Below are 17887 nucleotides of genomic sequence, written 5' to 3' on the forward strand. Positions count from 1 at the left end.
CGCAGTGTAGCTACGAGTTACCGCTCTTGAAAGGGAACCGTCTTCTGACGTCACCATCTTGGCCTATTCTATTGTTTTAGAATAAATAAATAAATAAATAAAAATGTTATAACATTTCAGAGAAGAGTTATTCTCAATCTTTTCCACTGGCCAAATATTTAATTAGTGTAGTCAATTAGTATTTAATTTCTTTAAACAAATCAAATTCATGCAATTTTGCTTATAAGGTAAACATATATTTTAGGATGTTTATATATTTTTAATGGAAACAGATAAGCCTTATTTTTTGCAGTGTAAATAATTGTAAGACAAACTGACAAAACATTTTACAAATAAAACGTGCATATTTTACCGTTTCCTACTATCTATTTGTACACGAAACGAATGATCATGCGCCAAGCACTCCTCGCTCTGGTTAAAACATTAAAACACAGCATGCCACAGGAAAAGTGCTCAAAAGCAGCGCATCCACTACAAATATTTATATTTAAATGAATAGCCTACAAAATATTATAACCTCTGGATAATGATTTCATGACATTTCAGTGCTTAACTCCATTTATAAAACGGCATATTTAATTTTGTGCATATGCTGGCCCCAGAACATTCAGTGCAGACATTTTACAGAGGAAATTAAGGTATTAAATAATTCAAATTGAAGAAGAAACTTTTTCTCCTCAATGGTTTGTTTTATTATTATTACATTTTTTTTTGTAGTTATTATTATTATTGGGTTTTTATTCTTTTCTTTTTTAAAGGGTTTAAATAAATTGTCCATGCTCTCCAAGTACCATAGGTGGCGGTAAAAACCAACGGTTTGTTATACAAACTACTGAAGAAGAAGAAGAACGTCAAATGTGAATGGGCTGCGGGAAACACGAACACCACGGTAAGTATCTTTACAGTGTACACGCTGCACGTTAAATCTTTATATATATATTCAGCAGATAATCGGTCAGTTGATGCTTTTAGAATCGGCCGTCGAATCGTCTCGAAGTTTTTGTTTTAGATACAATATCTAGATGTTGATTTTATTGGTTGGTTTATTTCAGGTAGTTTAGATAATTTAAGATAATTTTCCAGTGCTTCTCAAACCTTCCCCATCACTGCAGTTTTGTACAGTCCACTCACCTGCTCATTAGAGCAAAATATGCAGTGGTGGAGACCCCAGGTCAGGACAGGTTTGAGAAGCACCTTACTAGAGAGGACATACTAGATATGAACACTTCTAGTAGTTGTTAAACTCCTGTAATTATATCCACATTACAGTTTTGTAAGATAAATAAGATTCTAAAGACAAGTAATTACATAGTATACTAACGTTATATGATATAAATAATTACAGATCCCAATGAAAAGCTTTCAAAATTGAAAATCATTTACAGGCGTTATCATACAATGACATATGAAACGTGTTTTAGTTTTCAGGTACATTATGGACTCATCCCTGCTTTCTGTTGCTGAGCAGCTTTTGAAAGACCTTCAGAGAACTTACTCTGAGACGAATAAGGGTAAGTCTTAAGCTCAAGCTCACTGATATCAAATCAGCTGGATGAAGCCATTGACTGATGAAACATATTAAGTTACAGAAACATTTTCAGTTCACTAGAAAACTAGTCAACATACATAGTACTACACCCACAATAAGCTGATCACACACACACACACACACACACACACACACAGTGTACAGAAGTCTCTGATCACAAGTGTACATAATGTGCATATATTGTGATTTTTTTTTTTCTAATATAATTCTTTACAAATGATAATATCAAAGTAAATTGTGTAACAAGTCGAGGGGATAATTTTCAGTTCATAATTACAATACAAATGAGTTTTACAGTATTTGGTATGATAATCTAAAACATCTAGACCCTAAAATTTCTGTTTATTTCTAGGTAAAAAGATTTTCAGTGTGGTCTCAGACATAAACATAGCTTAGGCCTAATAATAAATAAGTATCAAGTGAACAGTGAAGTTAGTAAACTTTAACAATAACATTTTGATTGTTTAGTTTAGAAGACAAGAGAGTAGCAATAGCTGCAGTTTCTAATACTGACACAGGGTAGCGCACTAATACCATGGTCTATCAGACAGCAGCATGTCTTTCAAGCACAACTGCTGCAGTTCACAACTGCTTAGAACAGCTAACATGTACTGTGGGGTTGTTTTATTGTGTGTCGTATGGCCTATGGTATTGAGGCTTCCTTTAATATAACATTCAAAATATAGGGACTTCGGTTCAAATATGTCCTAAAGCATCATGTTCCTTAGAACCTAGAACCTTAAAACCTAATGACAATTTGAATCCTTGTATTAAATGTGTCAGAATGTCAATAAGCTCATAAGAGTTTTTGTGAAACCCTTATGTGTGTGCAGACAAGACCTAATGCAGAACATCTGGGTAGGAGTAATGACATTATTCCGCTGGAATTTTGATGTCAAGCAATGCCAGAGAGAAATATCTAGGGAGGATGATTAGAGGAGTAATGATCGCTGTAGTGTGTTTGAGATTGAGATGTAGTTTCAATTTCAATTTGTTTGGGTCTTTCTCCAGAGAACATTGGTGACCAAAGTAAACAACCAAATTAGGATGTTTTGGATGACTGATAATTGGTTATTGTTTCTATGTTTAACATGTACTTAACTATTAAGTAGTTATTTTTTCCAGATGTTGTATTTCATTTACCCATGAACTGGCTGTCCAAAGTTTTGAATAATTAAGATTTTTTTTATGTTTTTGAAAGAAGTCTCTTATACTCACCAAGGTTGAATTTATTTGATCAAAAATACAGTTAACAGTAATATTGTGAAATATTATTAATGTATTTTAAAATGTAATTTGTGACGGCAAAACTGAATTCTCAGTGGCCAATTCAGTCTTCAGTGTCACATGATTCTTCAGAAATCACTGTAATTTGCTAGTTTTTGGTTTTTGTGGAAACAATTTTTTTGCCAGATTCTTTGATGAATAGAAAGTTCAATGCACAGCATTTATTTGAGATGGAAATATTTTGTAGCACATGAGTATACATATGAATCAATTCAACACGTCCTTGAATTTCTATTGTCCTAGACATTTGAATGATAGTTTATCATGAAGAAGCACTACTGTTTTCAACATTGATAATAATAAGAAATGTTTCTTAAGAACCAAGTCAGCATATTAGAATAATTTCTGAAAAATCATGTGATGCTGCTGAAAATTCAGTTTTGCCATAAAAGGAATAAAAGACATTTTAAAATATATAAAATACCAAACAGTTGTTTTAAGTTCAATATCACAATATCACAGTTTTTATTGTATTTTTGTTCAAATAAATGCAGCCTTGGTGAGCAGAAGAGACTATCTAGTCTAAGAGACTAATCTAAATTATTCCAAACTTTTGACCGCCAGTGTATGTTGCTTTTGTGCTTTAAAATCACGCTTGGTGCATTTACATTTCTCAGGTTTATAAAACTTTAACCAGTATATCTCTTTTTTCCCCTCTTTCGTATAGTACCAGATGACCTACTGATAGCGTAAGTAAAAAATGTTTATTCTCCTCTTCCTCTTAAGTTACATTTACAATATTATAAGGTTTGGCCTTAAACTACAGACTGGTATATGTTTTGGGTGCTCTTGACCCGTTGAGTTGAGAAAGGTCAATTGTTGACCTTTGTGTTATTCCACACTGAACACTGTGCAGAAACCAGCTTGTTCCTCTTAACTACCGAATGTACTCGGCACAGGATTTTTCAAGCACACACGCATGTCTTTACATCACTCTCTTTACAGACGTCATTGTCTGAATAAATCATGACTTTAAAAGCGTCCTCAAACCCACAATGATAGTCATCAGGCCACTACAGAGAGAAGCACTAAACCACAGTAATTACTCTTCTGGGATGTAATGTGGGAATCACATTCCTCCATAAATGGTTGTTCACAGATCAGCACTTTTTGCTTTATTGGGTGATTGATTGTGGTTTTAGTGTCATCATCACGCCATATGTTCGCTTATGTATGCTTCTCTACGATTAGAATGTGGTAATAGTGGATACATTTCAGATGATACAATTTCAGGACCAGATTGGCTCACAGGGTAAATTTTCTATGTTTTTGTTTTTGTGAAGACAGGAAAACAGTCCATGCTTTGGGTTAAAAGTTAGTGCTGAGGTTTGTTGCCTCAGCTTCCTGTGTTCTTGTCAGTCTTATCTCACCCAGCATGGTTTCCTGAAGGTAGAGACATGAATTCTCATGTTAACTCTAAAGGCGTTTTCACACCTGGCTCGTTTGGAGCATTGTTCCGTAACCTGATTTGTTGTCTCCCTTAGTTCGGTTAGTTTAGGCATATATGAACATGGCAATCTTGCTCTGATCTGCACCAAAAAAAATCGGTCCGAGATGCCCTGAATGAGTTGGTCTCGGCCTGTTTGAAAACACACTTTGGAGCGGTTTACTTGTGAGATTGAGAAAGCAGTCCAACCCAATGAACCAGGCTTTATCACAGTGTTTGAGTTTTTACTTGCGTTGCGTGAAAAGCAATGAATCGTGGGTTCACCAGAAGCAAACACAAATTGAAATGCTTTTTTGAAATTTAGTCGGACAAACATACAGTGGCCTAAAAGGATGTCCAGAGGGGATTGGTTTGGGGATTTATTTTTTTATGACCCTACAAGTTTGATTAAACCATAAAAATATGAGTATTTTTGAATATTTTAAATATGAGGAAAGAACAAAATGCTAAACTTGGTTAAGGTATTTCTGACAAGGTATTTATCTGACAACTTTTTATTTGGCCAAAAAAGGGGTAAACTGCAGCTACAGGTTTTTATTTTACTATGCAAAAAATACATAGAAAAAGAAAATGCAACATAATCAGGTGCACCATAATCAAAGTGCAACATAATCAGGTATTTATATTTCTTTGGTTCTCTCATTTTTGCACGTTCATAATGTTTTTGTATGACAGCCTGGCCAAAAATTATGTCCACACAATTTTCATTTCATTATCACAAATAAAACAATTGCCTTCAAGCACAACTATGCAATATGCTCACAAAATATTTTAAAAAATGTTTGTCATTTTAAAAAAAGGGTAAAGATGTCAATTTTCCTAGGCTGAAGACGAAGGCTTGATTCATGCTAAAAATGACAAAGTAATATGACGACAGCTACAAACAATAGAGGGTTCCCACAGGAAGTGTCCCACCCTCAGCCAGACTGAGTGTTAAAAAGGCCTGCTGCATGACTGGATTTAATAGGGGAAACTGCGAAAACACAAGTAAAATGAACGATTATCAGTTTAAACTAAAGGTTGGACTCAATATGGTGTTCCTTACAACTTTCCAAAGATTTGCTAAATTTGCTTGTGAATGCTTTATGTAAATACAATATAGGTAGGTCTAAATCCGGGTGATCAGTTATATCAATGTCAGATATATCATTATATTGTCCAGCCCTAAAATGTATTTTTTTTTTTGTCAGTTTATTTAAAAACATCTAATTATGCAGAATATATGATGGTAAATATTTAATTGATGAGTTGTCAATACATTCACGCTAAAAAAACAATGCTGCCGCTCAGTCTTTCTGCCTCACAGTGGGCGTAACCGCAGACACTCCAGCTGACGGTGACGTCATGCGCATACCCTCTATAAGCCCGCAAAGGTGTTGTTTGCCCATCCGGATGGATTACTACGGTGGCCGAGAGAGCTCAACGCGCTACAACTGAAGAAAACGCATGCAAATAGAAAAACACCCGCAAATTAAGAAAACATCTTCATCAGTTTCACAACAAATGTATGCTCCAAATACTCACAACGCAACCAAATACAGGAACACGCTGCAGAAGTTCACAACACAACCAAATACAGAAACGCGCTGCAAAAGTTCACAACACAACCAAATACAGAAACGCGCTGCAAAAGTTCATAACACAACCAAATACAGAAACGCGCTGCAAACAGCACCACAACGGAAATAAGCGACGAACCCGGCTGGGCATGCTTACAGCTCAAAGTCTACTTTATTTTATTATTATTATTTTATTTTTTTGCAAAACATACTGAGATGACATACAACTTTGTATACAATATACAAAATGTATTAATAATATGTTCAATGTCATCAGAATACTGAGAAAAATAAATAAATATAAAAGAGAGAGAAAAAGAACATGAGGGAAATATATTAATCTGTACATCAGTTACATTGTACAAATTTTGTCATATTATGTTTAAATAAGTTTCATAAGAAATGTTAGGTACTGCAGGGTCCAAATATGAGACGGCAAGTTTTAAAGTTGAGACACTCACACACATATAACGCATATTTTAAAAACTTTTTTTGTATAAAATGTTTATTTATTTGCAACAGTTATGTTATCAGAAGTAATAAGATATTTCTGGTAATAACAGCTATTCAGCTGATGGACACCGTGCTGCGTTGTCATGGGAACATCCCAGGTGAAAATAATGAGGAAATTACGTTGTCTTTTGTTGCTCCCTTCATCAAGTGTGTCCCAAACGGCTACATAATGACACACAAGTGCCCTGCTCACTCCAAAGTCCCCACTTCAAGGGCTCTGCCATCTGCCCTTTGAATGGAGTAGGACATAGGGATGCTCACGAGCAATAAGCATGTCACAGCCGGGTTTGTCACTTATTGGGGTCCCCTGGAAACATTTCCATTGTGGTCTGTGCTATTTGCAGCTCGTTGGTTATGTTGTGAACTTTTGCAGCGCGTTTCTGTATTTGGTTGTGTTGTGAACTTTTGCAGCGTGTTTCTGTATTTGGTTGTGTTGTGAAAAATTAGGGGTGTAACGATGTATCAATGTGTAATCAATATATCACGGTACAAACAGATTTGCTGAACAACGCACATACTGCAATTCTGTAATATTTGTAAAACTGAAGTTCTAATATATGTGCATGCGTGACAACAGGGTGAGTAAATAAAGACAGACTTTTAGTTTTTGGATGAACTAACCCTTTAAAGATTGATAAGTCATTTTGACTCGCTTTGCAATTAGAACTCCTAAAAAGTGAAAGCACAAACATCATTTAAATCTCCATATCGCATTTTTAGTTTTAGTAGTAGGATTCAAGTTAATATCAGTTTTCACACGTCAATCTCTGCCTCTAACTCGAAATAGTTCAATCAACCATTGAGACACAAGGATCAACTCAAAATGGCTTTACTTCCAATCTTCAATAAACTTCTTACAGTCTTAAATCTTGCAGTTGTTGATTTTTTTTTTTTTTTACGTCCATTCACCTCCAACAACAGTTATCTAACAGGTTTGATTGTAGTTAGTTTGACTGAAGATAGTTAGCTTTGCAGTTTAAATTCAAATTAGTCTCAAATTAGTTTCAGAGTAGGTTGATAACCTTTAACCCTCTGAGGTCTGAGCTGTTTTCTGGGCGCTGGAGGTGTTCTGACATGCTCTGACATTTTGTGTTTTTTTCTCTTACTAGTGATATTTCCATGGCTAAAGTCTAATTACACTGTATTCAGCACAAACTCTGCTACAATAATATATCAGCAGCATGTATGTAAAAGTTTGTAGTTTTGAGATAATGACATTTATGCGTGGTTTGTGAAAATACAAAAAAAAATTGTCACTGAAATAAGGCCATGAAACCCATACTGATTATTTCTTCACAAGACTTTTGAAAATTGTATGACATAGCCTAGAATATTTGCTCCAAAACTATGTAAAAATCAACCTGACTGCTCATTCAGATAAGACAATATATTGATTTAAAATTTCTAAGACGTGTTTTGTGTGACAAAGCCATATGCGAAGAGGCGTGATCATCTCATGCATATGTAAGCTTTTTACACCTGAGAAAGACAAAGACACTCCCCTAACTGCCCTATTAGGAGCGATCAGGCCCTGTCATTCAGAGCAACCTTGCACAAAGAATGAGGAGATTTAAAAAAGAATGGCTTTTAGATTGTTTGAATTTATTTACAACACAACACAATCCAAAAATACAAATGACAAAAGAGCACATTGAAAACAATGATCCAAAGACAGAGACCTTTGTGCCATTCCTAAAAACATTGTACATACCTTTAATTTCCAAGGTGTTTGATTTTCACTTTACCATGTTCATGTACAGAGACTCATGTGAATGTTGAAGTCAGCAGGACTCAGTTGCATCTGGTCCCTGAAAGAAAAAAAAAAAGAAAAAACTGTGAACATACTGATATCAAGAGAAACTATAGGGCTGCACGATTTTGGGAATAGATTTTAGATTTTTCTGGTTAAAATTTCTTTTTAAAATTCACAGAATACACACACACACACACACACACGTTTCCAACAATATATAATGAACACCAGGTTTGTTGTGCCTTGTAGGCATAGGCTATGCAGTGCTGCATAATAATAACAATAAATTAAATCTTCCAAAAGATTTCAAGAACAACTACGCTAGCGAAAAATATATTGATTATCATATGTTACTTCAAATGTTTCCATTCGTTATGATGATATGAAATGAGATAATAGTAAAAACATAAAGCCTAATGTTTGGTGCATTTTTCCTTTCAAACGCAATCGCGCTCCAAAATATGATACATTCAAACCCACAGCGCGCTCCAAAATATGATACTCAAACCCACAGCGCGCTCCAAAATATGATACATTCAAACCCACAGCGCGCTCCAAAATATGATACTCAAACCCACAGCGCGCTCCAAAATATGATACATTCAAACGCACAGCGCGCTCCAAAATATTAAACGTTATGGTTATACACATCTATGTTTGAGCAGATATCCACAAACAGTATTTAACAGGAAACACGGGTCTAAATAGTATAATATTCACCATATATCTAGCAACAGTTCAACTGCAATTTGAAGTTTATGCAACAATAGGCTACCATAAACTAATAAGTAAGAATTTCTTACCTTACATCTTTCTTGTCTTCAAATCGCGTTCTTCTTCTTCTGAGGTAAATCCAATATAAGCTCAGACGTGTCTTCCAAACTCGACGAAAAGCAGAGACTTGTGAAGTTTTTTGGTGTTTTGTGTTTGAGGTAACGAGGGCGTTCACGTTCCATGTGGAGATTTGCATGTGAATCTCTTTTGCGCGAGTGGGCGTGTCGAATTAAAAAGTAATTAGCAAGCGTTTGAGAAGCTGGACATCCTGTTGGTTTTATACAAATTACTTCAACAGAGAATATTTGTTTTCAGTTTGAATCCGATCATTTAAAAGTACACACTTAAATGTGTATAAAGGTATATGGCTCATAAATGTGTGAGAAGTATTCGCTGAGTTTTGTTTCAGTTTATAGACGTGCTCAAGAAAAAAAAGTTCACCGCGACGGAGAGGCAGAACGCACACCCTGTTTATTTTCTTTATTTTACAAAAGCACAATGTTTTGATTTGATTGTAAGTGGACACATACAAAAGTAGAAATATCACAGATTATTTTTTTATATTTCTTTTTTCTGTATAACCATAAATGACGGAGTAATTTAAGTTTATGTTGCTGCTATGTGAAAAAAATCCAGCAAAACGCGTCGGCGCGTTTCTCGACCTCAGAGGGTTAAGGAAAACAGAATAATACCTAATTACAATCATATACTTAACATCTTGTGCATTAAAACAAGTACACACAATATGAACACTTTAAGTGCACTTAATAGTACATATATTAACTGTATGCACTCTAATTCAACATTATTATACACAATATGAATCAGCAAACTTCTGTTACAACACAAATCGTCTCATCAACACATAAGCAGGTATTTATCTGTGTGTGTATATATATATATATATATATATATATATATATATATATATATATATATATATATATATATATATATATACACATATACACATATACACACATATACATATATTAGTACGACTAATCGCCTGACATCTCTATAAAGAACGGTTGATGGGATTTTGGTGCTTTCAGTTTTAGTGACTTTTCTTGCATTTGTCTTCTCAACACCCGGCCAAAAGCCTGGATGACTCGAGACCACTCTGTTGTCAACATCTCTCACAATATCTTTAGGATCAGCGTTCACCTTGATGACTCTTCCTAACTTGTATTGACTCCTCAAAGCATTCTGGTCTGCGACCCAGTCAATGTCTCCTACAGCGACATTTCTTTCTCTTGTGTGCCACTTGCTCCTTATGAAAAGGTTTGGTCCTGCCAGCTGGCTCCACTTATTTTTTCAATTGATTGATTTCTCCTTGAATGACCCTTAGTCTTTTGTACGGGTATCCTTCGAAATTAAAATCGCCTGGATACTCACGGCTTTGTGTTCGTGCATCTATGGGCCTCTCATCCACCAAGTTTGCTGCCATACACAGAAAAGTCTGGAATTCTCCCCACGTGAAGATACATTCAGCCGCAGATTCTGCCATCCCCTTCCTAGGGGTGAGTTTGCTGGATGAAACTTTCAGGACCACTTGGTTCCATGCCTCCCGGCTTCCTCTTCAAATTCTGGTTTGTCTACTCTTTCCAGAAACTCATAGATCCTTTAGGGCTGACTGTGCTCCCACGACTGTGCTTTTATAAGACAACAAGAAACCCTCAGTGGATTGATCGCTCACAACATATTCGTGAATAGCCCTTGAAGCCATGCAACAATACACAATCCCCCAGATCTTTAGCAGCACCCTTTTTTCACTTCGTCTTTCACTTCATAGGGACCGAATAGATCGTTTTACAAATTCAGAGGGTGCAGCTGGTCCAATTCTTTCAGCCGGGAGATCACTCATGATCTGCAAATGATGGCAAAAAAGTTTGGTGTCACGCTGGATAGCTCCCATTACCGTTTGAATATCCACAAGATGGACCCACTTCTCTACTTCGATCTGCCCATGCTTTTTCAAAGTATTTCCTGAGACGTGTCGCAAAGACTGCACCGCAGATTTCGGCCTTTATGGGATCACCCTGGATCACCAGACCAGCTGTCTCCCGCATTGCCAACTGTGCGATACACCCAGTCGGACGATCTCCAATATTAACTCTGGTTATGGTGTACTCCTCTGTTTATCCCTCTGGTGTATCCCTCCAGAGGAATCCATGGAAATGCATTTCTTGTTCTTCTAGCCATACCGAATTATACATATTTCTGATATCTCCCAAAGCTCCAAAACCCCTTTCCTGAACCTGTGCAGGACGGCTCTGATTGGATTCAACGCATCAGGTCCTTAGAATAGAATCCCTGCCCCTCTCTTAACCATATCGTGAACTTGAGCATGATATACTTTTTTTCCAATCAGGCACTTTCCCAAGCTGGTTTTCCATTCTCAGAAAAGTCGACTCCACTCCACTTCGGTTATACAGAAGAGAGGAAGACTCTTGGATCGATGGGTACTTTGTGTCCCAATGAGGTTGATCACTGTGAGAGTCTGCTTGCACATAAGTCCCCTTCTTATGATCTCCAGCTCTTTCTCCTATGCCAGAGTTACCTCTTTCCCTCCCGGTTGGCAGTTCCATCAGCGGCAGCCTCCGGACTTTGGCTCACATGCTGCTCCGATACTGTCGCTGTCCACTGAAGAAAGTTTTTGCCACTTGCAAGTGTGCTTTTTACATTAACACAGGCCATTTTGTTTCCTTGAGAGGCTTTGGAGATCCATAGTGGTTCACTTTCTCTGAGGACTTCCTCGTACCTGACCGCAGCAGTTCTCATAGATCATGCGAAGTGTGTCTTCGACTCGTGCCCTGTCATGCTTACTGCCTCAAACAAGTCCGGATGAGCTCCACCCTGTCTTTCCAAGCAGGCTGTCCCACAGCCCGAGGTCTACGATTTGCATCCTTTGCAGTGCAAGTTTTCCTTCGCGATGACTGAGAAGTTGTTCTATCTTTTCAGGCCTCATAAGCTCTGCCAAGTCTACTTCTGGAAAGAACCCTTTCAGTCGCTCTGGACTCACACGCATGTGCACTCTTGCAATCTCTTCCAGACCATAACAGACTAACTGGTGAGCCCTTTCTTTTCCCACTGGTGTTCTCACTCGAATTCGGAGAAAATACCTTTTGGTTCTCACATGAGCTCCTATCACCTCCCTAACAAGTTTAGTCAAAGTCAGTTTGCGCTTCATAGTTTTCATAATCGCTGCTGTCAGCAGCTATACTTGCTACTTGATCGCAGTTTTTCTCTGCTGCAGAGATTGGGCCAGTCACTTCGTGCAGTCCATATCTTGACCAGAGATTATCTTGAACCATTCTTTCAACTTCATTCAACTTTGCGTCACACTCACTTGCAGTCTTTCTAATGTCGGCTTCCTATTGCACTGAAAGCACTGCCTCCTTGTCTTTGCTCTCATCAGCCTCCATATCGGCGAGAAGTCCAGTTCTGTCATCATCGTTAGTCTCGAAAACCCTCCTTGAAATGAGCGAAAACTTCTTGAACTCTTCCTTGAGCTCCTCTTCTGTTAGCCTGTGAGCTTCTCTGCTGAGGAAGTTAACTTGTCTAGTGAAACAGATTTTTACTGCAGTCCTTTCTTTTTTTAAGCTGCTCTATTGGTTTTCCCACTGCTTCTTCAGCCATTTTCAACTTATCCACTTGACACTCAAACAGCAGCTACAACTTCCCTGTCTTTCACTTTCCTGCTCCAATGACGCACCGTCTGAGCTTGGCCGTTTTGCACTGACACAAATGTAAACTCCACTGATGTTATGCTGAACGTTAACTGTGTTTGCAAGCTGTGGCTGTCAGCTGTGGTTGTCAGCTGTGGTTATCAACTGTCAGGTTAACATCGGATTTTACACGTCAATTTCTGCCTCTAAATCGAAAAAGAGCTCAATCAACCACGGAACAAGGTTCAACTCAAAATGGCTTTACTTCCAATCTTCAATAAACTTCTTACAGTCTTAAATCTTGCAGTTGTGGATCCAACAACAGTTATCCAACAGGTTTGATTGTAGTTAGTTTGACTGAAGATAGTTAGCTTGGCAGTTTAAGTTCAAGTTAGTCTCAAATGAGTTACCTTTAAAGAAAACAGAATAATACCTAATCACAGTCATATACTTAACATCTTGTGCATTAAGCCAGCAGCCATATCACCCTGTAGCCCAAGACTGGTTGCCCACTGAAGCTAAGCAGGGCTGAGCCTGGTTAGTACCTGGATGGGAGACCTCCTGAGAAAACCAGGTTGCTGCTGGAAGAGGTGTTAGTGAGGCCAGCAGGGGGCGCTCACCCTGTGGTCTGTGTGGGTCCTAATGCCCCAGTATAGTGACGGGGACACTATACTGCCAAAAGAGCACCGTCCTTCGGATGAGACGTTAAACCGAGGTCCTGACTCTCTGTGGTCATTAAAAATCCCAGGATGTCCTTCGAAAAAGAGTAAGGGTGTAACCCCGGCATCCTGGCCAAATTTGCCCAGTGGCCTCTGTCCATCATGGCCTCCTAATCATCCCCATATACTGATTGGCTTCATCACCGTCTCCTCTCCACCAGTAAGCTGGTGTGTGGTGGGCGTTCTGGCGCAATATGGCTGCCGTCGCATCATCCAAGTGGATGCTGCACATTGGTGGTGGTTGAGGAGATTCCCCCCTTCTATGTAAAGCGCTTTGAGGTCTCAGAAAAAGCGCTATATAAATGTAACAAATTATTATTATAATTAAAACAAGTACTCACAATTTGAACACTTTAAGTGCACTTAATAGTACACACATTAACTGCATGCACTCTAATTCAACATTATTATACACAATATGAATCAGGAAACTTCTGTTACAATACAAATCGTCTCAACACAAGCAGGCATTTTTCCAAAAAAATTTAAAAAATAATAATAATATTTTCTGTGTAAGAGATCCAGCGAATGCCTGCAAAGCGTGAGTGTACTGCATCAGACAAAATAAGAGTTTACAGGGGTTCAGTGACCGTAAACTAAAACTACTACAAATTAAATTAAACCACTACATATAATGTTGAATAGAATGTATAAGTGACAGAGTGCAAGCAAGCTCTTCTTTATTTTGGCAAGTATCGCGATAGTTGTGTAACCCGTCCTTTGGATGAGACGTTAAACCGAGGTCCTGACTCTCTTTGGTCATTAGAAATCCCAGGATGTCCTTCGAAAAAGAGTAGGGGTGTTACCCCGGCATCCTGGCCAAATTTGCCCATTGGCCCTTGTCCATCATGGCCTCCTAATCATCCCCATTTACTGATTGGCTTCATCACCACCAGTAAGCTGGTGTGTGGTGGGCTTTCTGGCGCAATATGGCTGCCGTCACATCATCCAGGTGGGTGCTGCACATTGGTGGTGGTTGAGGAGATTCCCCCCTTCCATATGTGAAGCGCTTTGAGGACCCAGAAAAGCGCTATATACATGTAACAAATTATTACCGTGAATTGTAACAAATGTTCCATAAGTGTTTCGTTACACCCCTAGAAGAAATTGCAACATTGTACCAATTTGAATCCCTGTTTTGGAACAAAACAAACAATCTACAGTATATTTTCTCTTGTTCTGTTTCGGTTTCAGATTACGATTTGTGTTTGGCCCATGTGCTCTTCAGGCATTGGACCTGGTGGACCAACGGTCTGTCACATGTGTGTCATCTCCCAGCAGTCGAAAGGCTTTTCAGGTAGGAAGTTTGCTAAATACTACCCAAAAATTTCTGCAACAATATAAAATATCTCAAATTAAGTTTTTCCACACAGCTGCTGAAAAAAACGTATTTTAACTATGTTTGGCTGAAGTTGTGATGATAATTTCGAAGAAGTAATGCATACAAATTTTGGCAACTGAAAATATTTGGCTGAAATGTAAAAAAAAAAAAAAAACAGAATTTGGGTTTTCGGCCAGAAAAGTTTTGGAGGGCCAAAATAATTTACTGAAACAGCGCTTTTCAGGTGACTCATTTTGAATGTCAGCATCTATTTCGTGCACACAACAGGTAAACATCAGCAGTGTGGACGCACTTCACCATGACCAAAAATGATGCTAGACAATTAAAATCTAAAACTGTTTTGTCTGAAATATCGAAAGATGGCTCGCCAAAATAACTTTAATAACTGGTTTATCACCTGTGAACACAACACCCTGCACAGAAGAGTTAAATTACCTAAGTTTTATTACAGAAACTTTATTTTTGGTTTTGGTTTGACTAAACACATTTTTTTGGGTGTTTCAGCTAGTTCCTTACTAGGGCTGGGTATCGTTAAAAAAATGTCGATACCAATACCGATACCTTGATTTCGATACCGGTTCCTGAACGATACTTTTTTCGATACCAATTTTATGAAATCCATTTTAACAAGATTACATAACACATTATATTTTTTCAGTTTGATTCATGCTCCTTAGCCAGTGCACAAAGGAACACATTTTTTTTTAGAAAGAGCTCATGCTCACCAAAGCTGAATTTGTTTGGTCAAAAATACAGTAAAACTTGTAACATTGTGAAATAGTATTACAATTTAAAATCTTATTTGAATATATTTCAAAATGTAATTTATTCCTGTGATGTCAAAGCTGAATTTTCAAAATGAAGTCATTACTGCAGTGTCACATGATCCTACAGAAATATGAAAACAGTTTGCTGCTTAATATTTTGGAAACTATGGTAAATTTTTTCATGATTCTTTGATGAATAAAAAAATCAAAAGAACAGCATTTATTTGAAACATAAATCTTTTGTAACATTACATGTTTTAAGGTCATTTTTGCGCGAGTTTGTGTGTGTGCTCACATCTCATATGAGTATGTGCGGAGAGTTCCGCGCGTCTTGTGTGTTTAGAGTTCACGTGTATGTGCGCAAGCGACTTTAGGTGTGTCGTTGTGCATTTCATATGTATTTGTTTGAGCACTGATTGTTGACGAGTTAACCCCTTAGGTATCGAAATCTGGTACCGAAAAACTAGTCATTTTTCGATACTCGATAGTATCGAGGCAATTCGGTCGGTACCTAAAAAGTATCGAACTCGGTAGGGGTGTGACGATAACCGCATCACCGCAGTATTGCGTTAATGAGATGCTTACCGCGGTGTGAGGTCATCACCGCACTTTTTTTTTTTTTTTTGCTGAAAGTTACAGGAGTGCATATGGTGTGTGATATGAACTATAAACACATTAATATTTGCTTATAATTTACTGTATTCTGCGAGTCCCATGTTCAAGGACTTCTGGAGAAAAAAAAAAAACGCTTCCTGCGCAGTCCGTTAAACATATGGGGGATTTATTTTTTGTGTGTGTCTGATTATTATTAATTAACTGCTAGGTTTCAGTACTTGTGATGTTTACAGATAATGTTCAATTAAATACAAACACAGGCATAAAAGACAAGCATAACGTAAACAGTTGGAGTTAGATTTTAATTGCAAGTAGCGATCACTCTTATGTGGTATAGGCAATAACAGTTGACGGCGCTAGCCGAATGACATTATTCAAAAAATAGCCACGAATCTAATGTCTAAGCCAAATACTGTGTCGCCTTTGAGGCAGGTGACAATTAAGGGGAAGCCGGTGAATTTGGACAAGGCAATATGCCGTATTTGTCGCACAAAAGTATCCGTCTCGCGAGGAAATACCACTAACTTAAGACCACATCTTAGAAAAATTAACCATCCTGTGGCGTTTGCTGGACTTAAATGCAGCACACCTACCTTAGGTCGGCGACACACTGGCTGCGTGGCGTGTCCGTTTTTATTTCGGCTCCCATGTTAACAGGTTAGAGCTTGCACACTGCCTGCGTGAGACGCGCGTCTCAGTTGCGGCACGAGCCGCGTGGAAAACGCGTGCATGCTAGAAATAGAACCAACGCCTATTTTTCACGCAAGCCTGTTGGAAGCGTTTCCTGGCAAAATAGAATAGGAAAAGATGTTTGTATGTCATTATGACATGAATACATATTAATAAATTACATTTTGATGTTTGAAAGTTTAGGTTTTGACATAAACACAGATATAACCGCCAAACCGCGAGATTTGTTGCTTCTTTACCGCGGTAAGAAAAAATCCCATACCGTCACAGCCCTAGAACTCGGTACCCAGCCCTATTCCTTACTAACAGGCATGAAAACTCCTCACCTTTCGGCGAAATTCGCCGTTTTAAAACCAAAATGGGTCACCTACGTGATTTGTACAGATCCGATGAGAAAATATTTATGGGGTGGGAGGGGGGGGGGTCGTGGCCAGCATTTACCCGCTATATCTCTATAGTTACCATAAACTTAGCAGCTTTAAAAAACCAATCATCATTCCTAATGCCGAAACCTGACAGCCAATCCGAGTCAGAGTAGGGCAGAATTGTTTTCAAAGTCTTTAACACCGCGAGTCTGATGACACACTGCCGAACAAAGAACCGCACGTCGGAAAGCAAGCCTGAGGTAAGTTAGCTTACAATGTTAACTGTCCTGTCAGATACAGAGAGCGATGTTGCATGTCATTATTTTTAATTTTGACATAGAAGAGGGCGGGATAATATCGCGAGCGGGCGCCGTGAGCGCTGAGCGAGCAGGAACGAGTAGTGAGTAACTCGATAAAGACGACTGTTGTCGTCGAAAAAGATGGATAATGCAAAAAAGCTGTCGGGGGCTAAACATAGAAAAAGAAAGAGAGGAAAGGAGATGGCATGTCAATTGATGCAACAGCAGCTAAATAAGTGGATGGTGAAAGGCAACAGGTAGGATTTTGTTTTGTGTGACGTCCAGGCATGTAGGCTAATGCCATCGGGACTACCGGGAGATCCCCGGTGGGCTGACGTGTTTTTTTGGGCCGATACATCTCATACTTTTTTGTTTCGTTTTTTGTCTTAACGGCCCATAAAACTCGTACATCGGCGGCCCATTCGTTTTGTTTTGCTTAATTGGCAGCGCTGGGTTAGTGCGTAATTAGTGTGTAATGCATTGGTCAATAAAAAGTCAGCGTTAGTTTTTTTTTTCTGACACCCCATGAAACACGTA

General features: G+C 38.2%; 1 protein-coding gene across 1 annotated transcript in view; it reads left to right on the forward strand.

The window, feature by feature from the left end:
- Positions 1-816: 816 nt before the first annotated feature.
- The window catches only part of zswim7 (zinc finger, SWIM-type containing 7), a 46800-nt gene continuing 29729 nt past the window's right edge, over positions 817-17887 (forward strand). The window contains exons 1-4 of the mRNA XM_082171537.1: positions 817-889; positions 1422-1511; positions 3504-3525; positions 14467-14569. Of these exons, the coding sequence (XP_082027663.1) occupies positions 862-889; positions 1422-1511; positions 3504-3525; positions 14467-14569 (243 nt within the window). The 5' untranslated portion in view covers positions 817-861. The remainder of the gene's footprint in view (positions 890-1421; positions 1512-3503; positions 3526-14466; positions 14570-17887) is intronic.

The sequence above is a fragment of the Leuciscus leuciscus genome, assembly GCF_965113295.1.
Source record: "Leuciscus leuciscus genome assembly, chromosome: 5".
In the NCBI taxonomy this organism is placed as follows: domain Eukaryota; kingdom Metazoa; phylum Chordata; class Actinopteri; order Cypriniformes; family Leuciscidae; genus Leuciscus; species Leuciscus leuciscus.